General features: G+C 42.0%; 4 protein-coding genes across 7 annotated transcripts in view; 2 read left to right on the top strand and 2 right to left on the bottom strand.

Annotated features, from left to right (window-relative positions):
- Positions 1-1,807, top strand: part of LOC137789212 (cytohesin-3) — a 27,966-nt gene extending 26,159 nt beyond the window's left edge. The window contains exon 13 of the mRNA XM_068582535.1: positions 211-1,807. Within this exon, the coding sequence (XP_068438636.1) occupies positions 211-283 (73 nt within the window). The 3' untranslated portion in view covers positions 284-1,807. The remainder of the gene's footprint in view (positions 1-210) is intronic.
- usp42 (ubiquitin specific peptidase 42) lies at positions 1,116-11,792 on the bottom strand. 4 transcript variants are annotated; one of them, XM_068582530.1, is made up of 18 exons: positions 11,729-11,792; positions 10,340-10,589; positions 9,538-9,744; positions 9,292-9,402; positions 8,953-9,052; positions 8,333-8,400; positions 8,143-8,213; positions 7,701-7,783; positions 7,474-7,585; positions 7,248-7,388; positions 6,742-6,842; positions 6,466-6,634; positions 5,634-6,329; positions 5,435-5,517; positions 4,151-5,266; positions 3,525-3,826; positions 3,352-3,417; positions 1,116-3,207 (listed from the first exon to the last, which is right to left on the bottom strand). In XM_068582530.1, the coding sequence occupies exons 2-17, from the start codon at positions 10,578-10,580 to the stop codon at positions 3,356-3,358; spliced, it is 3,663 nt and encodes a 1,220-aa protein (XP_068438631.1). In that variant the 5' UTR covers positions 10,581-10,589; positions 11,729-11,792; the 3' UTR covers positions 1,116-3,207; positions 3,352-3,355. The 4 variants fall into 4 exon arrangements, with proteins under 4 accessions (XP_068438631.1, XP_068438634.1, XP_068438633.1 ...); XM_068582533.1 differs by lacking the exon at positions 11,729-11,792 and adding an exon at positions 11,173-11,228; XM_068582532.1 differs by lacking the exon at positions 11,729-11,792 and adding an exon at positions 10,978-11,218.
- A 612-nt stretch (positions 11,793-12,404) lies between these two features.
- eif2ak1 (eukaryotic translation initiation factor 2-alpha kinase 1) lies at positions 12,405-18,753 on the bottom strand. Its single transcript, XM_068583186.1, is given in 16 exon segments — positions 12,405-12,664; positions 12,666-12,757; positions 13,026-13,259; positions 13,438-13,517; positions 13,624-13,738; positions 14,343-14,449; positions 14,568-14,676; positions 14,836-15,217; positions 15,563-15,611; positions 15,703-15,796; positions 15,893-15,973; positions 16,088-16,187; positions 16,291-16,334; positions 16,918-17,054; positions 17,203-17,370; positions 18,372-18,753. Coding segments are annotated over 16 exon segments (1,995 nt in total). The 5' UTR covers positions 18,544-18,753; the 3' UTR covers positions 12,405-12,633.
- A 262-nt stretch (positions 18,754-19,015) lies between these two features.
- Positions 19,016-24,277, top strand: pms2 (PMS1 homolog 2, mismatch repair system component). Its single transcript, XM_068583185.1, has 16 exons — positions 19,016-19,024; positions 19,356-19,399; positions 19,605-19,747; positions 19,943-20,029; positions 20,116-20,218; positions 20,305-20,488; positions 20,947-21,114; positions 21,348-21,445; positions 21,540-21,639; positions 21,791-21,875; positions 21,959-22,111; positions 22,230-23,055; positions 23,147-23,314; positions 23,400-23,500; positions 23,629-23,798; positions 23,999-24,277. The coding sequence occupies exons 2-16, from the start codon at positions 19,386-19,388 to the stop codon at positions 24,140-24,142; spliced, it is 2,544 nt and encodes an 847-aa protein (XP_068439286.1). The 5' UTR covers positions 19,016-19,024; positions 19,356-19,385; the 3' UTR covers positions 24,143-24,277.
- The last annotated feature ends 64 nt before the right edge of the window (positions 24,278-24,341 follow it).

Raw genomic sequence — 24,341 nt, forward strand, 5'->3', positions numbered from 1 at the left:
CGTCCCAAAATACTCCTTGAAGGTTCAAAACATCCTGACTTGATCATGTGCAACAGTGTTGGTCTCCTCTCTATGGGAACAGATTTCCCTGGTAATAAAAATACATCTCGTTCACAATATTGAAACACCGTCCAGACGGCGTATAATACGTTGTGATAGGTTTGGCATGAGCAGTCGGGAACCTTAATCCTTCCTCTCCTCTTTTCGCAGAGCGAGCATCAGCAAGGACCCGTTCTACGACATGCTGGCCACCAGGAAGCGGAGGATAGCCAACAAGAAGTGATGACCGCCCGCCTTTCGACCACGCCCGCATCGCCACCAGTGACCAGCGGAGTCCTGGCATGTGTGTGTCGTGTGTGTGTGTGTGTGTGTGTGTGCGTTGCGTCTCGGGGGCCGTGGAGCCCCTCTGGTTTGTTGTTCAGGTCTGGAGGATGAGCCGCAGACACGGGTTGGAGTTTTTCTAGTTCATTAACAGCTGAAGAGCGTCCGCTCCAGTTCTTGGGCTTTCATCCGACACGGGTCCTGGACGCTGATTCACTACTTAAAAAATAAAAACTTTACTGAGCCGGACGAAAACAAATGGACTGAATGAGGACGAAAGGAATCATGGGGAATCTTTGCATTGCGTGGCTGTGATGAGATTGCCCTCTGCTGGACATACAAGGAGTTAAATCGAGGGGAGGATTTGGATCCTGAACATTCCTCCTCCTCACATGGCATCCCCTTTCATCCAGACTGCTCGCCTGCCGTCTGCCAACAAGACTCCCAGATGCCATTTGACATTTTATCTTCAACCGAAATGTCCTTCGGACAACTGCCAACAATAATGTGTTGTCGTGTCCAGGAACTACAGAAAGCCTCAATCGAATAAATCAGCTGGTCTGATTTTAAGCCCTCAAGTGACTGATCTGTATATGCAAACACAGATGTACTCTACAAACTCAAACTTCATTGACATAACACGCCCTTATTTCCTCTTTGAGGGCAAAGCAAAGGATGCAGGGTGAGGGAGACTTCTCATATATCTGGAACGGTTTTAAAAAGCTATAAACATCTTATATTAATTCGGTTAATAGGTCATTTTATGTATTGAAGATCCACCGCTGTGTTCAAGTTTTTGTATTTATTTTCTTAATTTGTTTAACAAAAAAAGAGGCAACCCCCCAATTTACATGATGCATGTATAGAATATATTGTACATACTGTTTTTTCTTCTTTCTTTGTTGTGTTTATGTAGCATGTAAATCATAAGGGCCGTAGCCGATACCCGTTCACCTTTTTACTTTAACAGCTTTACAATAGTGGAAGAGGGACTTTGTGAAGCGTTTTTTTTTTTTTTTTTTGCAGAGCAGTGACCCCTCCTCACACCGTTATTACTGAAGATCAGAGAATACATGATGCTTTATGAAATACAAACTCACTATGCTAAGTTGGACAAGAGAGTATAGAACATAGGCGGGTGCACCACACCCTTGAAAAGGTTCAACAAAAGAGATACTGGACACTTTTTATAACTCCAGTCTTGTGAATGCCGACTGGAACCTGAGGACTGCTTTCCCCAAACAGATCAAGAACCGTTCATTAGTAGATGGAGCTGTGAGATGTACACATCTTAGTTTGGGGAAACTGCTCCTGAATACTTTTGATGAAAACTTTGAATAAAATGACATGCTGATCAGAAAACAGTTATTGTGTGCATGTGAATTCAGTAAAAAGAGCTCCGCCCCCGAAACATGTCAGGTCTTTGGTTATTCCAAACATGGAAACAGTGCTGTGAATAAAATGTAGCCAGCTGAGCCAGTCCGCCAATAACGAGACGTGTGTGTACGTGAGAAGAGTGCCGTCGGTTTCAAGCCACACCGAATGTATCTACAACATAATTTAAGTGTTTGATCAACAAGAAGCTCGGATACAATCAGTCTATTCCTAATATATTATACAAAAGGCAGACAGGAGCTTTTCAAAAATCCCTGACAACTCGTCGGTCATCCCAATCAACATGTTTCATTCATTTCAACACAGCTTGTAAACAAAGTCAAAGACCAAGAACAAATTACAATTTCTGACATTAACAAATGTATTTTAAGGCTTTTTACCTTATACAATGTATAAATTCTGACATGCTAAACTAAAAAGGTATAAACAGCAGTTTTTCAACGTCTGTCTAAAGTTGGGGGAAAAAAGAAAACATACTCATTCCCAACTTTTGTCCAGAGAATATGGTCAAATTGAACATGAATGTTTCGTTAAAAAAACAAAGCAAAACAAAACATCTAGTGATGACCCTGATACAGGATCGTTACGTATAAAAGTAACTGATAGTACAGTTGAAAATTAAATTCACAGTATTCTTATGACGCTAGAAGACACAAACTGTAATTTTCATTAGAAAGCAAACACAAATGGTCCACAGCTATAATAACACATTTTTGATGCTTTTTTTTCTCCTTTTTTTTTTTTTTAAATGTTTAAAAATTAAATAAAAAGAATGTGTGAGAGGCATGATCCAGAGGGGAAAAAACCCTGCATCTGTGAAAAAGTTTAAAAAGTACAGGGTGAATCTTAGGCTTCAGAGCAACAATGGAAACCAAATTAAAAACTAAAAGCTGGGAAATGTCCTCAAGTCTGTCCAGGGTTAATGTGGAGGTATCAGTCAGCGAAGCCTCATCCCCCGCACTGCGCTCCTCCGTCTCATTCATTGACTTCCTCCTCCATAGTCCGCTCCCAGTGGGATCAAAGAAACAAAAAAACTCAGACATTGCGGCTCTGTAGATATGGTGACATCTTAAACCTGCAGCCGTGCGGTTCTTCCCCTCGGCAACGCGGTTCCCTTCAGTTCCCGTCTCGTTCGAAGCAGGCGGATATCCGCGATGGATGTTAACAAGTTTTCAAGTCCTGAGATCCACTGAGCAGCAGTTGACATGTTTAAGCTCCAGGCTTTGTTTGTGTTCATACAAGTATATATATTAATATTTTTCATCATAAATGTTTTATCGTGTGACAGTTTTTTCTTCTTCTTTATCAATAGTTAGGAGAGTTACGGCAAATCAAATCTGCCTTAAAAAAAAGATTTCGGAACAATTAAAACACCTTTGTTGTGGTAAAAATACAATATGCTCCCAAGGAAGAAGCGCCACGTCAAAAAAGAAAAGAAAAAAAAGTCGTAGATCTCATTCCTCTGCTGTTGTTAAAATGGTGTTGATGCGTCTGAAATGAGAAAGAAGAGGCCTCCATACAATCCGTTTGCATAGCCAGGAGCGTAAATATTTGCACCTATGATAAGAGTTTCTGTTTACAGCACTGATTGTGCAAGAGCATACTGTGATAATCATTGAAAGGGGGCCCACTCACAGAGTCAGGGCTTCAAGCCACTGGAGAATCCATGGGAGTCACCATTGATTTGGCTGTAACCATTTCCTGCAAAACAGGACAAACACTTTTAATTGGTCAGCTCCACAGCAGCATTATTTCCTCATGTTTTTGTTTTTTTTAGGATGACTAAGGAAGTGAAAAACCTTTAATACCTTTGTATCCGTTGAGATAGTGGTGAGTTGAACCGTTCGTGGGTGAGGTGTGGTTGGAGGAGGGCGGATGTTCTCGGCTGCCACCGTTGTAGTCTGAGCACCGACGCTTCTCTGGCAAAAAAGCATTGTCATTTTTAGCCGCCTTGATGTCGTCATAGCGTCGCTTGCGGCTTTCCTTCTCCTCGCTGCTTCTGCTCTTGTGGCTCCTCGCTGCTCCTGGGCTGTGATGCTCGCTGTCCCTCTGCCTCCTCTTTTTCTTCTTCTTTTTTGTTTCATTGGCTCTGTCTGAGTCCACTTCAGAGCTTCGAGGGGAAGACAGAAAACACGCCATGATTATTCCCAATTCTCGACTGAATCCAAATACACGGCTTAACACAAACAATTATTTTGGGCTACAGCTCAGTATCTTCATTATCGTATCACAAAAAGAGCAAGAAAAAGTATCTTCATTATCGTTTAAATCTATACAGAATATCAAAATATGTATTTTTTCTTAATTATAAGGATCTATAATGATGATGTTGATTTTCTAATGTTAAATGGTTGAGCAAAATGGCAAATGTACGCTATCCCAAACTAATTTGCACAAAGTGCCACGCAGCAGGGAGACAGATGGTGTTACTCACCCGCTCTCACGGTGCCTGTCTTTATCCTTTGACTTCTTCTTTTTCTTGCTCTTTTTGTGTTTTTTAGAGTGGTGGGCTTCAGAGCTGTCATCCCTCTCCTTGCTCAGAGGATCAGTCGTCCTTTTGTGGTTCTGATCCTCCTTGTTTAGAGCTGAACCAAACGTGGAGATACGAGCCTGAGGAGACGAGCCTTTGGACTTCGTGGATGTTTCCGGCTCTGTGGAAGGCGAGGAATTCTCTTCTTTTGACGGATAATAGTCCCTCTCTCTGCCATTGCTCTTGTCCTTAATCACCCGGGAGTCTCGACTGTCTGGCTGCCACCTCCCTCGACCATGAGACTTCTCGCTGTAGGGATAACCGTGTCCCCTCCGCTCACGGTCCCAGTCATCTCTGTAGCGGCGGTTGTGATTGTGGTGGTAATGGTTAGAGCACCTATCACGATCGCGCTCCCTTGGGTGGGGGAGGGTCCGCTCCCAGCGATGCTCGGACTCCCAGTCCCTGAAGGAACGATTGTGAGGAGGAAAACGATCCTTGTGTGGGCGCTGATAGTGGTGGGGATCTCTGGAGTCCCGTCTGTAACGATGCCGATCCCCAGCACTTTCTCGCTCCTGACTCCTGTCCCTGTAGTGTCTCTCTTTGTCTCTGCTGCAGTCAGAGTACAGTCGGTCTCTCTCCCTGTCTCGGTATGTTGGTACTTCATTGGCTCTAGAACTGGGCTTAGACTGGTGTTGCTCCTTAGAATCTGTGCGTCCTTCAGTTTCTGCTGACAGATCACTGGTCCGTGTCGTATCTCTTGCTTCCTCCCCACCTCTGCTAATTTTCACTGGAGAGGCCCCATTAGTGTTTTGGGAGCAGTCTGGCGGGATGGATAAGGCCGTAGGGTTGCAATGTAGAGCAGAAGAGGAAGCAGATTCTTTAGATGAGATAGAATGAGTCTTTGTAGCAGCAGCTGCGGGTGGAGAGCTGACAGTGGAGGATGCCGTCTGCTGAGGGAATGGTTCAGACACATTCTTAGCCCTTGTGTCAGGAGTGGAGAGGTTCTGGCTTTCACTGGCAACCGGATGGATGCTCTGAGAAGAACTGGCCTGGGATGAGGCAGAAGTATGTGCCTCTTTGCTGTAGAAAGACAAAACAAAATAGGAAGCATTTGAATATTACTTTGTATTGTACTTGTAGGGGTTTAATGTCTGTGTATAATGTGCAATGTAAGCAAATCAAATACATTTTATGTCTACTTAACGGATTAATAACTTTTCCAGCTCAGTGTTAGAGGGCTAATCTTACCTTGTTTGACCATGGTCACCGTCTAGTCCATTAGCAGCAACAGTAGTCACAAAGGATGGACCTCCATGATTACTGCCAGAGACCTGAGGAGCAAAAAAACATGTTTAATTTATAATATAGGAATGTAGACAAAACTAATGTTCACTAGGTTATCAATTTACTATGAAGAGATAGTAAAAACACAAAGCATATAATTTACTTTATCAGGGGTGTTGTGTCCGTTCACTTTGTGGTGTTCATAATGGTGCCCATTTCGACTGGATTCAGAGACACCGTTGGTTGCTCCATTTAATCCGTTACCATTGTGGTGCACTACTGACTGTCTGTTGGTGGCTTGAGTAGAATGATCAAACACGTCTCCCGTTCTCTTGTTTCCATTAAGGTGAGACTTAGCCAAAAAGCCCTTCTCCAAAGTGACACAGTTCTCCTGGTCCGATTCCTCCGAAGACTCTTGGCCGTACGGCACCAAGAACGACGCTCCATTCCCTCCCGTGTGGTGATCCCCGTTACTGCGCGACATGCCGTTACTGTGGTTAAGCTGACGTGGAACAAAGCGAACGTCTGAGGTAGACTGTGAGGAGGATAAAGAGCTGGAGGAGGAGCAGCTGCTGCTGCTGCTGCTGCTGGCAGAGGCTGACTGGCTGTAAGAGGAGGCGGAGGAGGACGGGCGGTTCGGTTTGCCTTGTCCGATGAAGAAGGAAAGCTTCTGGCGTTTGTCGTGGTCTGGGATCATCGTGGGCCGGCTGATTGTGTGGGAGATGGAAGAAGAGGAAGAGGCCAGTCCATGGCCAGGTTTTCCCACAACACTGCTGCTGGTGCTGGGCTTGGAGTTGCTTAGATTGGAGTTGCTGGGATAGTCCCTTAGAGATCCATTCCCATTAACGTGGATATTACGCTTAGGAGGAAACAAAAAGTACATAAGGACATGTTTTAAGCATCTAGGTCAAACATTGGTGACATTTCTTAAACGGATAACATTAAAATATGATTGTTCACAAGAATTGAAACGTTAGCAAGTCTGTAGTACGTACCTTGGTCATGTGTGGCGGAAGCTGTGGACCTATGAAGCCCATGTTGTTGTTGTGGTGGACGGTGGTGTTAATGCGTGGTATCACCACCGGTCGTGGAGAGGACTGACCAGGGATGCTCGGGTTATGGCTCATGTGGCTGTAGTCCCCTGATTTCTTCCCATCACCGGACCTAGTGACACACATGAAAAAGACATTAGAGTTAAGAAACTTTTTTTTAATTAGTTGGAGGGTTTATATTAAAGGTTTTCGAGACGATCAAAATGATAGTTTACTCACTTGATGTAGAAAAGGACGTAGGCCTGCTGGTTGAGAACAGACCTGATGTCACTGACAGACACAGAGGAGTCGTTCATCTGATACCACTGCCCATTGCTCGCCTGGACAACACAACAAAAGAAGTGACAGGCTTTAACAGATTAGGCTTAACAGAATCTTCACTGTTACACACTGTCCATTTAAAATTATTTTCATTTTTTTAAATGTTCAATACGATAAAAGTTGAGAACTTTTGACTGTCAAGAACAAATACAATCTTGGATAAATGTGTAAACATAGATATTTTAATAGAATAATTATATTGTGTATATACTTGTATGCATTTGTAGCACAAAATTCGACGCGTCAAGACTTCAGACCAAGAGTAAGAGTTGTTGTAGGATCTCTTCATTAAACTTTCATGGCGAGTTGATGATAGACTGCAGGAGAGACCAATGTGTGGATGTGTACTTGGCAACAACAGCGCCCTGATAGATTAGAACAGAGGTCCATAGCAGTGCCAGTACCTTAATATAGCAAAAATAGTGTCCAGCATGACAGCTGAATCCAGAGTGGACCAGCACAGCAAACAGCCCGTAGACCTGGGGCTCCCCTTGTGACTGAGACATGAAGGGCCGCAGGTCCAGGTACTCTGGATATTTCACATCCTGATGACCAAACGACAGCTAATTAATATCAATTATTCATATAATATCATGTTATTGATATGATAGTCCACACATGTCATGGTACCTTTGTGATTTTGCCTCCACTGAAGTTTGCAAAGCGTTTGAGTGAGAGGGTAAGCACATTTGAACTGCGGTGGATGGTAAATCTCTTTGAGGCTGTGACCATTTTTTTACACCTGAGGAAAAGTAATGTTCAGTCCGTTAACTGTCAAAAGCATACAAATCAAAAATAAAACCCTGGCTCTTTCTTGTCATGTTTTCTAAATTCCTTTAGTCTGTAAAACAACTTACTTGGTGCATTTGTAGGCATTTTCTCCATCCAGCTGCTCTGGCTTGACAAACTGCTCCAGAGCCTTGGAGACACTGGGAGCTGTCTGCATGGAGAGAAAAATCACTTTTGGTTTTGTTCGTAAGATCGGTGCAAAAAAATAAAATAATGTTTTTTTTTACTATGCCTGTAACGATAATTACGTTATTGACTTAGCATAAATTATATGGACATGACCTTAATCATTTTACTGACCTCGCAATTAACCGTTACATTAACAATAGCACATTTTATTCACTGTTTTGATTAAGGATTTTTTTTTTTTAAATGTTAGAATATTCAAAAACATTTCACATTTAAATTGAAATTTAATTGTCCAATTAAATTAGGTATTGTGACAGGACTCATTGTTTTGCAGTAAAACAGAAAACAGAGGCATATCAGATCCACATGTGTTCTCTTTACCTTAATTTCCAGAGTTATATCAAGAAAAGGGTCAAATGTATCAGAGACTGCTTTGCAGTTCAAACATTTAACTGAAAAAAAACAAGAACAAAACAGTGTTTATGTATGAGTCAAAGAATGCTGTAAAATAAAAAAAGGACTTAATTTTTAAGAATCATATCAAAAAACTAAATCAACACTTCTAACGTACCTCTGGACCTTAGGTAGCCGCCAAATACTTGATGGATGTAAGTGGTTGCCTGCGTTTGCCTGTCCAATCTGTCACAAAGATAAATATGAGGAAGAAAAACAAAGACATAACTGACTGGTTGCCATATACATCCAAACAAACAAAAACATTTTTTAGTTGTACTGGAGCAGAAAATAAAATGTCACTTTACAGTGTTTTGCAATGTCAGGTCACAACATATTACAGCCAAAAGAGCAGGAACAAGAAAGGGAAGAATTAGAGCAAGAGTAATTAGATGAGAGGCCACCTGTTATTACAGAATAAAGAGTGACTTGATACTTCAGGTTCCTAAAATCCCTTTGTCCCCTGAGAGGCACAGTGGCCGGCCCAGGGTATCTATTAAACATGCATGTGTACATAACCTACTTGGCAATGGCTCTACACATTTCAGTAGACAACCATGAATACTTCATAGTGTATAGCTTTTATGCTAGATTTAGTCTTTGCAGAAAATTCAATGCATCAGCGCAATTCAGAATACATAGAACACAGTAATAGTTCCTTTTCTATTTGGTGGCATATTGATAAAAGAAAAAAAAGTATCCTAACAGTGTACAGTTTTGGAGATGTATGAAACTTACTTGGTTCCAGTTAAGCAGGACTTTTGCATAGCATCCACTGTGTACCGCAGGAACTCATGGGCATCCTCCTGGCTGCCATAGCGAAAGTGCTTCGCAATCCCTGTGAGGGAAAAAGACAAAACAGGAAAATATGTAAGACGTTGCTATACGATATCACACTGGCAAAGGATGTTAAGTTCAACATTTTGTTAACAGCACACTATAAACCCCCCTAAAGTAAATTTCCCTCCAAAATTAAAAACATAAAACGGCCACACAGCGCCTCCTGTCATCCATTTCAGGTAAATATTTTGTCAAAGGGCACAATTTCAGTGTTTTACTCAACAGACAACCACTTACGTTTAAGCTCATTTAGCACACCAATGGGCTTAATGACATTTCCAGAGTTGGCAAAGACCTGAATGATGTGGTTTTGCATTGTGCACATCATACAGAACCCTGGCTCATGACCTGCGGCAGCAACAGATGAACAAAACATTGATGAGTAAGACATTAATCGGACAAGAAGGCAGCTCATAAATACAACATTGTTGTGATAATTGACAGTACAATTAATTAAGAACATATTTTGAAACAATAACTTGCATGTTTTGGAGTGCTCCCGTGTCAGCAAATAGTTGGCAAACGGAGGGGTGTAGGTGAGACACTGCAGGGCTGAGTTGAGAAAGCAGGTGTTCCCCATGTTCTGCAGGCCAGCGCCAATGCGGTGAACCTGAGTCCACTTTAGGTTGAGCCGCTCTGGAGGAAAGAGGACCTTCTGCGGCGAGTCAATGCCATCACCACTGCTCATCACTGTACACACAGAGCCAATTATTATTAAAGTTAAATTCAATGAATTTACCAGGTCCAGGCTATGAACAAGTATCTGTATGTTACCTACGCTATGTAAGTACATAATGGCAAATAGGAAAAGGAACCGTCTGTACCTTACAGTCATAGCTATCAGTTGTAAGCGTTATATCACGTGATCATGACTACAACTGTAAAACAAGCTAAAGGAGAAAAGACAAGACAGAGTTTCTCTTTAGTTTCTGTGAAACTAGTCAGGCTGCTGCTCTTTATATCAAATCACCAACTGCATCAGAAGCTCAAGAGACTGATCATGTTCTCACTTCAAAACTGGCTTGTTTCTGAGTAGCAAATAGTGTAGCTTCATTAGTTCAGCGTAGTATCATTTATGTACACGTCCATCCACATTTCCAATATGGGTAGGAAGCTATTGACGATTGGTATACGTGTCAAATTCCTGTCAAATTGTATTGCTTGACGACGTAGGGTAGGGGACTCTTCCATACAAGGAATAAATAAATGGTAAGGTGTATAGTTTCAAACCAGCTTACAAGACACTTGCATAAAAAACACAGCTAATAAAAGCTCTCGTTCCCACCTTGCTCCTTGGACCGGTCCACAGAGGAGGGTGTGCTGTTGTAGACTGCAGCTCCAGGCGTTGGGCCCAGGCAGCCTCCTGCAGCCTTCAGCCGTGGAGAGTCGTTGGGCATGGTAGGACCCATAGCCCAGCTGCTGGAACAGCTACCGTCCATCCCCACGTCTCCACTGGTGAAGGGAGATCGCTTACACCCGACTGACTCGTGGTCAGACTTTTCTGAAGATCTGTCAACTATGGTCATTGTTCATTGCTGTATGAAGGGCAGAAACATGGAAGTATGCAACTTCATGACTGATGAAAATACAGATCAAGTTCAAGGTTTTATGTTCTTCATTTCTAATGTTGCTTAGATCTATCGCTGCGTGTGGCCCTCAATTCATTTGGATAACATTATAGTACAAACAGATCACAACCAATCAATGCATTATCTATTATAATAATAATAATAATATAATATCTATTAATATTGGAATTAGTCAATTTCACACCAATCTAGTACTATTCCCTTTAGACAGTCATAAGTCACACACACACACACGCACGCACGCACGCACGCACGCACGGCCCTTGGTGATAGCAAATTATAGGGATGTTGCAATGTTTCATTCAAAACAAACGTCAGAAAACACTGACCGTACATTAACTTCTGTTTTTAATCTGTTTAAATGGACTTCTGATAAACTAAAGTGATCCAGTGAACGACGGAGGAAACGTCCGAGTCGGAAGCACGTTTACAACAACAGCTGTTCCCTCCCACTTGCTCCGGCAGTCTGGCTCACGTTGGCTCGCAGACGGCTGCTAGGCCTTTGACACGCAGCGTCGCTAAACCTCACCAATACACGCATTACACATCCGCCCTCCCGCCCAGGAGAAGGAGCACCGATTAAAAGCTCACTTTTCCCGTCAAAGGCGAGAACCGAATAACCAACGAAGAGCGAGAGACTCCAGAAGTCACGAACACCATGGAAACGGCGAACGTAACTACCGTTAGCCACCGAAAAGGCGCTAGCTGCGTGCGGTGGCGGCGCTCGTGCGGCAATATTGATGCTAGTGGTGCTAGCTAGCTAGCTAGCTCGGCACGGTGGAAGCGGACTGACATGGCGGGGAATATCGTAACCGTGTACTGCACACGCCAAAGTACAGTTTAATGTTCCCTCTTCATAATACATTTGATAAAAACTGCGTTGGCCCGTATACTGGACGTCTATTGAGCCTAGAAAGGAGGGGCTCGACACCGGCGGCTGTGTGCGCTCATTGCGCTGCTCTCTCCGACATGACAGAGAACCGGTGTAAGGCTACTACAACGCATCTCAGCGGCTCAGGCTTACGGGAATACTACTGCTGCACAGTTCAAGTACCACTCGATCGTTAAATCAACAACGCACTCACCTGGAATCTTTTATGAATACGTTAATAGTGGTTGTAAATCCATTCCTTATTTCCAGCGGGTGTCCGGCGGTGAACAATGACGTAGCTAATTGCCCCACGGGTACATCCGGGTACCTTCGATGAAACGAGGTCTCTGATTGGTTTATGCAGCCGTTTCTCTGAGAGGAACGTGTTTCGGGAAGATCCGTCGCATGAACACTTCCATGACCTTTGTGTACATAATGTACATCCAACGTTGTGTGCTTTACACCCATATGTGTATATTATTTGTGGTTTCAGAATAATTACTTGACAGTACAGATTGCTATATCCATGCTGAAATGCTCATTTAAAATCAGAGAACGGAGTACCCACAGTATTTCCACTTTAAAAAGTTCTCAAAATAGACCAGTCCATTCCCTGTGACCAGTAATTTAACCTTACAACAACCACCAACCACATGTACAAGCAAGAAAACAAAGACAACTGTTTGAATATCCAGAAATAAACACCAGTGTATGCTCATAAACTAAAAATTGGAAGGTTACTGTGTCCACAAATGGTTTTCAATGTGCCAACAATGTCAGGACACTCCTCAGGATCAAGAAGCTGCACAATATAATACACATTGTTATAAGTGAACTACTTTCAAAGTAACATCTCAAATAATCAATAAACACATATTGCTTCTCATAAATCCAGATGTAGCAGAAGTAGGTTTTATTAAACATCTGAATGAAGATAAATATTTGCACCCTTATATCTCGGTGTGCAAAACACATTCAAATGCAAACCCACACACACACACACACACACACATGCACACACACGCTCTACAACTTGTATAAAGTCACCAAAACATAGTAGAGCAGTTGTTGAATAGATCCAGTTGTGACAGTCTCTAGAGGGCTGAGACCCTTTAAGGCTTAGGTCTCGTCAGACTCAGAGAAATTAACTGACTTCTGAGCTCTGGAGCCGACTGATCTGTCTCCTCAGCTGCAGGATCTCTCCCTCCTGCTCTTCAACCCTCCTCTGTAAACTATGGATCACCTGGAGAGGGAAAAAAAAATGTTAAAATTGGTTGTCAATGATTATCAGGAGCTGTACTTTAGATATGTTATAAACCAAGCGAGCACTCTCTGGTGACACATGCAGTAAAGCCACACATGCAGAATAACACAAGCTAAACATTACAAGTAATCCTGGAACTGACATTCGTTTCCACAGTGACACACTTTAAAGATTAAAAAAAACATATTTTGGAGCACTCCTGTGTCTATTTGTAAGAAGTCAAATATATCCAGTTATCCCAACATACAATGTCTTTACTGCAGAGGAGTTCACTCTGTAGAAGCTGGCTAGCTGTGGGACGAACACTGGGCTCCTTATTTGTCAGGTTCAAGATGAACTTCGTCAGGACTGGCCATCTCTTGCAGAACGAGTTTAAGATGTTTCCCTCTCTCAGGTCCCCCAGGGTCCGGACCCGTTCCATCTCGGTCCCAAAAGGCTGAAATAGTTCGAGAGCCAGCACTCCGATGCTGTACATGTCTGACTAGGAGAGCAACAACATCCCAAATAGACTTGTTAAAAATGTCATGGAGATGATAGTGAGAAAGAATAATGATAAAATGACGGTGTTGATAAATTATGAAAACATAACACGGAAATATGTGTCATAGTTCATGAACAAATAATTTGTTAATTTACTGTCCTACTATTAATATGTTTACCTTTGAATCATAATGACTGCCCTTCAGTTGTTCTGGAGCAGCATACACAAATGTGCCAACACCTGTAGTATGTGAGGAATCTGCAAAATACAGCAGAGATGTGACTTTAAAGCACATGGCGCCACCTACTGGTAATTCTGTGAGGCACTGTCAGTAAAATATAACAACTGAAGAGATGCAGCATACCACTACTGGGAGATGCGGTGCTTTTGTGGCCATCCATTATTATATCCCTGCAGGCCAAACCAAAGTCCCCAATTCGAACATGGCAGTCATTTCCATGGAGGAAAATGTTTCTGGGCTGTGGAGAAAAACACATTACAATTAGTATTATAATATATGTCAGTCGGTGAAAAGATAATTATTTCCAAGGTTTTTCGCAAGTGAATAAACATTTTCAGGTGCCGGTGGACGTGCTGCTCAGGTTTGAAGCCAACATCAAAAGTCTGAGCAAAGCAGGGGATAAGTGTCTGTTCCTTTTCCTGAACCACAGTACCAACTTAAGGAACAACCCGCTGTTGGTGAAACTCCTCAGTCTGAACTCCCCGCTCACTGTCTACAACCAGAGTGGCCACCTACCCTCTATCTTGATGCAACCATGTTTCTTTAAACAGAGAGACCAGCTGCTAAAACTCACTCAGCAGTCGAGGAGACTTCAGGATATCTGCATGTCCAAAGCAAGAGCCAAGAGTTGAGAAAATGTCTGCCCGATAAGCTATATGACTTTGTGTTCAACTACTGGGAAAAACACATTTCCTTTGTGACAGATGGTGACCAAGAACATTTCAATGACTTAGTTAACACCATTGTGTCACTGCGAACTATAAGTGACTGCTAAAGTTTGCATTAAGCTTCAGAGACAACAAAGATATGCTGATCAAATAATGTCTATCAAAGCACCTCACCTTCAGGTCTCTGTGCATGATTCCCCTGGAGTGAATGTACTCGACTCCTTCAAGAATCCCTCTCAGCAGGTTGAGTGTGTGTTCGGTGTCAACACATCCATATGGGCCTAAAAAAAAACAAAAGTATACCTTTTTTGCTCCAAAAGTGCATTTGATGTAATTTGATCTATAATTTGTAATAGAACGACATCCTTTTGTGAAGTTGTGTATGTTTTAAACCATTACATCTTGGGATTTGTTCTTCTCTGGGCTTGGTGTTCCTCTCAGAGATCCAGTCCTTCAGTGAGCGCTCACATAGCTGCATCTGGATGTAGAGCATCAGGTGGAACTGTCCCTGCAGATACAGACCAATCAAACGTTCATGTTTCACTGTAAGAGAATGTTTAACAAGTTCTGAAAACGAATCAAATCACTTAAGTTCCACTACGCTATAAAACAGGGCAATGTTTATTTATAATTTGTCTGATCACTGAAGGCCTCTTTAAGTGCCTACCTCTTTAGAAGGCTTTGTTGTGCGTTTTTTGCCAGCCCACTGCTGAAATTCCTCGTCGATGCAGGAGTTGTTGTTCGGTTCGATGCTACTCTTGCTGGACTCCTCCTCTAACAGTGCTGAGCTGTCCAGCCCCATGGCGGGACATTTGGAGGTCTTAGGGGGATCCCCCTGTCCCAGGAACACACATGGGACGTAGTTCTTGGGAATCCGGCGCATCGTCTTGGTACACACCACTTGGCTATTCTCCGGGGTTGGAACCAAAGCTCTGAAGGGCTCGGCCTCTCTCGGGAGTACATTGGCACTTGAGTCTGTTGATGCTTGACTGAGGCTTTGAAAAACTATGGAGGAGCTGTTGCTGTTGTCGTCAGAGCTCTCATCAAAACTGTGATTGAAAGAGCCAAGATTGATTTAGTGTGGTTGGAGAGTATAAGGAGTATTATTGCATCTACAAGATAAATAAATTCCAGACTGACATCAATATAAATATTGTAAACACTGTTTGAAATATTTATGTTATTCACCTGCTACACTGTTTAAAAAAAATATTATACCAAAAATTATTTCTATCCTCACAGAATCAAAGTCTGTAATTATACCCAAATTGTTCACAACAGGGAAAAACAGGCTTCAATTTAGGATTAATTCCATCATCAATTTATATGTTGATTATATGTCAATCACTTGGATTATGCAATGAAAGAAAATAGTAAATGGAAACTGATCCCACCTGTCTTGTTGTTCAGGTGACTCCAGTGCAGGCAGGAGAGACTTAGCATCTGCAACAGAGATGTCTTTCACATGACGTCTCATGTATGCAAGTACACTTATTTCAGCCCAAGAGACTTGTCACAGAACAGAAGTACTTACATGCAGCAGGCTGAACATGCTCCATCCACGCAGTGTGATAGCCCACAACGTTTACATGCAGCAGGCTGGATAACATTTTGACTTCCCTGAGGACCTAGAGCCGAACAAAATAATTTAATTATTAGTAAATGATATATCTCTGAATTTGGAAATATAAGGGCTGTATTTAAAATAAACACTGATGGCCTACCTTCATGCAGTCATCCTTTGAGACTTTTCTGATGAGAATTTTCTTAACAGCATAATCCTGTCCATCCAATTTGTTCATAACCTTCAAGATGAAGAGATAAAAAAGAAGACGATTGTGTTGATGAATTTACTTCATGTTCTTCTTCGGGGGAGTTTGTTATAAAAAAATAGCACAGAGTCAAACATAGTGTAATACCTTAAAAACATTTCCATAAGATCCTTTTCCGAGTCTAAATAATTCTTCAAATTCACTAAGATACCGGGACGTCTGCGCTTGAAACAGTCCCTCCTTTGCTCTGCAGGAAGGCAAAGACAAACATCTCTTTCACAATACTTGATAACATATTAATATTCCATTAAAGCAACTCAACATTACAAACTACTCGACGCATAGCCTACCTTACAGCAGGCTTGTGCGCATTTGTGCTGGCACCTTGCTGGCCCTGCAAAATGAGAAGAGGATAAACACACTAACCACATTACATGTTAACAATCTACAGTAGACTGTAGTATTATATCGATTATACCAAGTACAAATAACCACTATACATAATAGTCCTCGCCCTTAACTGACAACATATCAACTGCTACAAAGGCCCAGAGAGGTCCAGTTACACACTAGAATAGATCTGATCTAATTCTATTTAAAATTATATGAAATTCTACATAGAATTCTATTCAGAACTAGATGAAATTCTATTTAGAATTCTATATAGAATTATATGAAATTCTGTATAGAATTAGAATTGGATTGACCCTAAATAGAATTCTATATAGAATTAGATTGAACTCCATTCAGCTCTCTTCCGTCCCATAATCCATCAGCTCGTTCCAGTGTAGCGAGAGGTTTCATGGCGGCAGAAACGGAACTTAAGGAACCCTGGTGGCGTTGGTCACACTGCTTTACTCCAATAGTTTTTATTCTGCATGTCTGCTCCTACTTTAATGGCTACGGGTAGTAATTACACTCCAAAATTATGAAATAGTAACTCTGTAAAAGATTACTCTGCTGTTTTTCCTGTGTACCTGTGGATACAGTGAGGAGTTGGCAGCATGCAGCAGCTCAGTGAAGGCCCGGTTGTGCTGTAGTCTGACGGTGCTGAACTCATCACTTATGGCCATAGGAGAGAGGAGGTTCATGGCAGCTAAACGCTGGCCAATGACTGTCAGCGGAAACAACAACAAAAAATTGTAAAAAAAAAATTGGAACAATTAAACAATAATGTCAATATCCTGATTTAGGGACAATAATTCAAACACAAAAGTTTTTAAACTGACTGTCGATTTCAAGTCCAACATCTTAGTACATACCTTTAAACAGCGTACGTGAGCGCGTTGGGTTGCTCTCGTAGACGAAGCACAGATGCTCCAGTAGAGACCCCAGGAGAAGGTGGTTGGGGATTGCCGAGGCAAACTCTTGAATGGAAGGGTAATGTTTACCAGCCATCAACCCCTCACGGTTATTATCTGTGTCGGAAGCTGAGCAGGCAAAATATTGAGAAAAAAGAAGAGAGAAAAAGGAAGCAGTGGTAAATATTAACTAAATAAAGAAGAATGAATTAACTTGAACTCATGCTAAAATTAAATAAACATACAACCACAATATCACCTCTCTGTAGTCTTACCTTCTTCAATGACTTTTGCTATCATTTCAACAATGTTTCTGTCCCCTAGGTCCATTTTTTCTGTATAAAAACACTTGTGTTTTAATATTAAGCCGTTCTAATGATTATCCTGTCCACCTCCAGTCCAAAAAACAATTTCTCCTTTTTCTTTCTACGTAAGGGGGGCGTGCACGGCAGTAATGCTTATCTGCCTGAACCAGCAGACGCCAGCCTCCTCCACCTACTGTCCTCTCACTCACTGATTGTAAACACTTGGCCAATAGAGAAAGAAAAGTAGATTAATCTGGGCAACATTTCTTCACTCATTTCATTTTACAGCAGGTGGAAGTGGATTGGCAAAACCAGACTTGTTCTGAAGCAAAGATCCATTGCTAAATTGAGATTTGACTTGATTTTACACCCGAATGACGTCACTAGAGCCATGCAAACGTATTTGACAACTGCAAGATTATAAAGAAGAATTGCAAAAATGATTGTACATGAAGGTGAATTTACTTGTCATTTATAGTACTCCTTGGCCTGTGAATACAGCTGTGTATAGTGTTCTATGGCACTGGAGGGAGCTTTCTTAAGTCTGAGAGATTATAACTTTGGTTTGAGGCTCCACATATTTCACACAAAACATGGCTACCGTAAACGTGGGCGGGGCCTCAGAATCACGATGGTCACGTGGCCTATTATCGCTCAACTTCGCCTCTGCCTGTTTATACCAGGAAGAAAGTAAACTCTTATTTATCCGACGTTTTAATCTGGCCATTATACCATAATTTCATATAACCGTCACAAGAGCCAACTCGATACGAATCAGCTAACTGTTGAGCAACAACATGAAGTACAGAAGGAAACGCTGCTTACTGTCGAAGTGGACTTCGTCGTCCTCTTCGCTAGCAAAGCTGAGCAGGCTAACGTGACTCTCCGGCCCGTGTCTCTTGGTGGGTTTAAAGCTGCGGACGACCAAACGGTTACTGCTGCCTTCAGAACTTTCCTCTGACCTCAGGAGTCCGATGTTGGACGTTGAACTGGACATTTTTGTATGTGAAAAATGTTGACGTGACAAAATAAAGTACTTGTTTTCATAAAACGTTGACAGTTTCACTTGACATAATTGGTATTGTCAAACTACTCGTTAAATCCGCCCGTCTTCGATGTTTACATCGTTTAACTCTGTCTCCTTCGACAAAATATTATTCTCCAAAGTCCCATACGGACTATTCTATCAGAAGACGGCCATGATTTAGCCAAGTAGGGGCCGTTTGACAATGTACAATCCGTTACAACAGTATTCACGGACAGAAATCATTAGTAGCACATAATTACAGGATACAATTACTGCTATTGTTGTTCTATATTGTAAAATACAAAACTACAGCTTCAAACTACAGAGAAGACTTCTGCAACAATAAATCAAATGATTTGTTTTTCACTATGTCAGGTAAATGCAGACGCTCCCTAACATCTTGCTCGGTCACAGATTCCGGTGTCTAAATTAGGTGATGAAATACTACAAGGTGTGAGGTAACGGTTTTAATAATACTTAATAATATACAGCGATATATATATATATTTGCTACTGTTATCACTTATATATTTCGTATGTTGTTTCGCTGTTTTACCCGCTCAACATTGATATCGTATTGGTTTTAATAGTCAACCTGCGCAGTTTTGCGCACGAGTGAAGCTCGCGACAGTCTGTGCAATGCGCGCGGTACAACGTTGTGTTTACAACCTGCAGTCGGGAGCCTTTTGCACACATTTGATCAGTTAATGAAAACAAACCTACTACATGTGCGTTGATGCCACCATTTTAGTTGGCGTTTCTTCCCTTTTTCTCTCTTTCAGTCACTTCCTGAAGCTTTTCAGGCCTTGAAGATGTCTGACGTTTGGTAAGTTCAAACTCTCTAACAAGTATTGACTTCGCTTAATTTCACTGTTCATAGTCTTCAGGTGTTCACCGCAGATCAGAAAACACCCTAAGCTTATAACATCGCTGATATTTTCATTATTGTATGCTGTTCATTTATAAATCTCTTGCAGAAGTATACATTTCAGCTTATGCTATTGTCACTTAGCACTTTCTCTCTAACACAGTAGCTCTGAAGCTGCAGGAGCCATAAAGGCCATTGACAAGCAGTCAGTGCATCAAATCTGCTCAGGACAGGTGGTACTGACTTTGGCCACTGCTGTCAAAGAGCTGGTGGAAAACAGCATTGATGCAGGGGCCACTAACGTTGGTGAGGAATTATGCCTGCCATATCGTACATCATTTTATCTGTCAAATTTTCAAAATCAATTTGCCCACCAGAAAGGAGCTAGATTTGTGCATGCTGTCTTTGTCAAAATTACACGGTGTCCATCTTTTGAACCAGTACAATAGGGGATATTGATTCAGCGAATTTCCAACATCATGTTTCTGTTGCATGTTCCAGATGTCAGGCTGAAGGAGTGTGGAGCAGAACTAGTGGAAGTGTCAGACAATGGAAAAGGGGTAGAAGAGGCTAACTTTGAAGGACTGAGTAAGTGTCAGTGTTGTCTGTCCCACCTCTTTTAGTTAAGTCTGCCTAATCTTAATGGTTGAGTGAAACCTCCTCCTGTTGCGCAGCATTGAAGCATCACACGTCAAAGCTGAAGGATTTCTCCGATCTTATCCATGTGGAGACATTTGGCTTCAGAGGGGAAGCCCTCAGCTCTTTGTGTGCTCTGAGGTAACACACTTTAACAGCCGCATTATTTTGGCGCATGCACCTATTTTACATCGTCATCTAAAAGTCCCCGCGACCCTTTGCTTCAGTGTCCTGAGTGTGGTGACATGCCACGAGTCCAGCCAGGTGGGGACCAAACTGGTGTTTGACCACAAAGGCCACCTAGTGCAGCAGTCTCCCCATCCCCGGCAGCAAGGCACCACAGTCAGCCTCCAGCAGCTCTTCTACACCCTTCCTGTCCGACACAAGGAGTTTCAACGCAATATTAAGAAGGTCAGTCGTTTTAGGATCGTTCTTATTTTTTGGCATGCTTTTGTTGATGGGACCACAAATCACATACGTTTATATCTAGAAACTCTGATGTTGAATATTTTTGTGTGAGTGTGACCGGCATTCCTTCATGGGGAACAACTAAATTCACACCATACTTTTTACAATGCTCATTTTGCCTTACTGTTTTTCTTCAAAGGTTGGTTTTCTGACAATATAGTTTGTAAATGAAACTGTTTGCTTGGTTAAAGTAAACTAAGGGCAGCACCAAGCCCTGGATGTCTGATTTCCTGACCACCACATAAACACAACCCCTAGAAGACTTTTGAATTCACACTTTCAAATGTATTTTAAGTTAACTCAATTAGCACATTAATCAACGTAAAAATACAAATGTTTAATTAGTACCTGCTATGTCATCCATCTCTAATCACAAGTATTTAATTCTTCTGTTTTTTCAGGAGTATGTCAAAATGATACATGTCCTGCAGTCCTACTGCGTCATCTCTACAGGAGTGCGCATTACCTGCTCCAACCAAAATGGGCAGGGAAAGCGCAGCACAGTCCTCAGCACCAGTGGCAGCCAGAGTATGAGAGACAACATAGGGGCTATTTTTGGACCAAAACAGGTTGGAACATCAGTTTCACACTTTTCTTGAGTATGCTGTTTATTTGCAACCTGCAGAATGTGTCAGTTTGACCATATTACTACATAAAACTCTTTCTCTAGCTTCATGTTCATTGTTGAGTTCCTTTAATGAGCCAAAATCGAAGAGTGGAAGAATTTCCCAAAGTCTTAGTAGAAGTAAAATATACAACAAGAAATTGCCTTTATTGGAATTTTTTCTTGTCTGTTCTGCAGCTACAGAGTCTTCTGCCTTTTCAACAAGAGTCTCCTGCAGAAAATGTTATTGAAGAATATGGACTCAAAGATGCAGATCTACCTCAGCAGCTGTTTTGGTGAGCAACAACATTGCATGTACAATACGTTTTGTGTATGCCTTCTCTGCAAAAGAAAAGGACATTTCTCTATTTAAATTCTCTGTTTTAACAGCATGACAGGGTTTGTGTCCCGAGGAGACCACGGTGTTGGGAGAAGTGCCACTGACAGGCAGTTCTTTTTCATTAACAACCGGCCTTGTGATCCTCTGAAGGTAATTCAAGTTTATGTCTCCCATTTCATCATTTATAAGCAGTACAAACATTTAGACTGGTATTGAACACATTATTACATATTTGTGTGATGAACAGTACTTCTCCTATGAAGACATGTTCTGTATTATTACAACTTTCCCCAATTTTCAGGTGACCAAACTTGTGAATGAAGTGTATCACATGTATAACAGACATCAATATCCATTTGTCGCCTTGAACATAGCTGTCGCCTACGGTAAGAAAATTGCTGAAAAGTTATTTCTGAAACCTATTGCTGACTTCCTGTCCCACATGAGTGTTCCTGTGGTGTTATTTCAGAGTGCGTGGACGTGAACGTAACCCCAGACAAACGACAGATCTTCCTTCAGGAGGAAAAACTCTTGCTGGCTATTCTAAAGACGTCTCTCATCAACATGTATGAGGCTGGAGTCAATAAGATCAGCCTGAACTATACACCCATGCCCAGAACCAGTAAGCACAGCACATGTAGCCTGCATATCAGTAAATAAGATGTTTATGTTGATAATAATATAATTGGAGGATTTTCCCATGCTTTTATTTTGTGTGTTTGTCTGTCACTTATCTCTAGATACAAAGTCTGCATCCGACATCTGTGCTGTTGTCCCATGCAATGAGAACACGCCAGACCCTGGAGAGGACATGGAGCCAGTGTATCGGAGCTCAAAGGCATCCGTAAACCTGGCCGGCCTAAAAGCTGCTTTTTCAAGTCATCACGGCTCCAATTCTGGGAACAAGTCAAATGTGGCAAAAGCTGCCAGCAGTGGCCCAACACAGAAAACACTGCAGTCTTTTTTTCAGGACACTGTCAAACCTTCTTCATCATCTCCTTTGAAACCCGTAAGCGGTCAGACTAAGCGCTCCCGAGTGGGAGATTCGGCGCTAGATGGGTTCAGGTACGGAAGACGGTTATGCAGTGGTACAGACTCGGAAAAGGACAGCGCCTTGTCAGATTGTGACCTCGCTGTGGCAACACCAGATATTCAGTGTTCTGACCCGGCGGTCTTTTCTCCTGAAGAGATTGACGGTGTAGAAAAAGAAACATTGGAGGAAACATCAGAGAACGGTGCCACTGTTCCTGAGAACCAGGAGGAACAGACTGAGCCGCGCACATCCAATGAGGACCCTGCTGTGAGCCCAAATGTCAAGAGGGCCAGGACAGAGGAGTTGTGTTTCCCAGCAGAACACATGTCCAGCACAGTGGATGCTCCAGTCTGCCTCCAGAAGAGGACGGTGCCCCTCCAGTTCTCTTTACAAGATCTGGCGGGGAAGGTGAAGAGGCTCCAGGACCTGAAGAAACAGAGGGCCGGTGAGGATCTGCGCTATCGACGCTTCAGGGCCAAAATCAACCCCGGAGAAAACCAGAGTGCAGAGGACGAGCTCAAGAAAGAGATCAGGTGGGATTTTACTCTTTATCAATAACTGCTGCTGAACTTGCTAATATTAAAGTGTTTTTCTCCAAGACGGTTACATTGTATTTCTCCACAGTCAAGAAATGTTCAAAGAGATGAAGATCATCGGCCAGTTTAACCTGGGCTTCATTATCGCCAAACTCAACGGTGACATCTTTATGATTGACCAACATGCCTCAGATGAGAAGTACAACTTTGAGATGCTGCAGCAGCACACTGTGCTCCAAGGACAGAAACTCATCGTGTAAGAATCTGACTCAGAGGATGAAGTTTGCCTTGTGTTGACTTCAAGAACCACTTTACCGATCAGTTTTTTTCTCTGTTTGCAGCCCTCAGAAGCTTCACCTCACTGCTGTCAGTGAAAACATACTCATAGAGAACATCGAGATTTTCAGAAAGAATGGCTTTGAATTTCTTGTCGATGAGGAAGGTATGAACATTTAACTGTTAAATACGAGCGATTAATCATGATTTTATCTCACGTTTAAAAGCATTTGTTTCCACTTTGACAACCACGCATACTCAACCAACTGTGTTTTTTTTTTATTGTGACTGCAGCTCAGGTAATGGAGAGAGTTAAGCTGGTATCTTTGCCCACCAGTAAAAACTGGACCTTTGGCCCATCCGACATTGAAGAGCTGATCTTCATGTTGAGTGACAGCCCAGGGGTCATGTGTCGACCGTCTCGCGTCAGGCAGATGTTTGCCTCCCGAGCTTGTCGAAAATCTGTGAGTGCAAACTGTTAATAAACAAGACACTTTAGTATTTTGGGGTATTTACACAGACCAGGTTTTGGCTTTATATAAAAATCATATGTCGTTGATTGTTGTGTTCTAATTTAACACAGACATGTGTTTAGCGTGTGCTGTTATTTGTCATTGCAATGATATTTTTAATTTGACATTGTTGTGTTTACGTCCATCTTCAGGTGATGATTGGCACTGCTTTGAGTGTAGGTGAGATGAAGAAGCTCCTGCTTCACATGGGGGAGATAAACCATCCGTGGAATTGTCCTCACGGCAGGCCCACCATGAGGCACCTTGCCAACCTGGACATCATCTCACAAGACTGACCATGTTGGGAGAATCTCACTTTACATTTGCTTTATATAACAGAAATGCTGCCCTGTTTGACAGAAGAGTCCTAATCATAGATACTGTATTTTTGTGGTCCATATTATTGTTATTGACAGTTTATAATGCTTTTAATATATGTTGTGTTGTTTTATTTGTATTTTGCATCATACAATAAATATTTGTTTTATATTTTAA

This window comes from Clinocottus analis, unplaced genomic scaffold (genome assembly GCF_023055335.1).
Source record: "Clinocottus analis isolate CAN_PGR_092001 unplaced genomic scaffold, fCliAna1.0.p SCAF_19, whole genome shotgun sequence".
NCBI lineage: Eukaryota > Metazoa > Chordata > Actinopteri > Perciformes > Cottidae > Clinocottus > Clinocottus analis.

Bases quoted from the DNA above. Each gene is read 5' to 3' on its own strand.
- pms2 (XM_068583185.1), top strand. The intron at 21,446-21,539 runs GTGAGCAACAAC...CTGTTTTAACAG, and splicing joins CTACCTCAGCAGCTGTTTTG to CATGACAGGGTTTGTGTCCC. The intron at 23,799-23,998 runs GTGAGTGCAAAC...GTCCATCTTCAG, and splicing joins CCCGAGCTTGTCGAAAATCT to GTGATGATTGGCACTGCTTT.
- usp42 (XM_068582530.1), bottom strand. From the start codon at position 10,580: ATGACCATAGTTGACAGATCTTCAGAAAAGTCTGACCACGAGTCAGTC. The intron at 5,518-5,633 runs GTAAATTATATG...TTTGCTCCTCAG, and splicing joins GACACAACACCCCTGATAAA to GTCTCTGGCAGTAATCATGG. The intron at 3,418-3,524 runs GTATTAAAGGTT...CCTGTTTTGCAG, and splicing joins CTATCTCAACGGATACAAAG to GAAATGGTTACAGCCAAATC.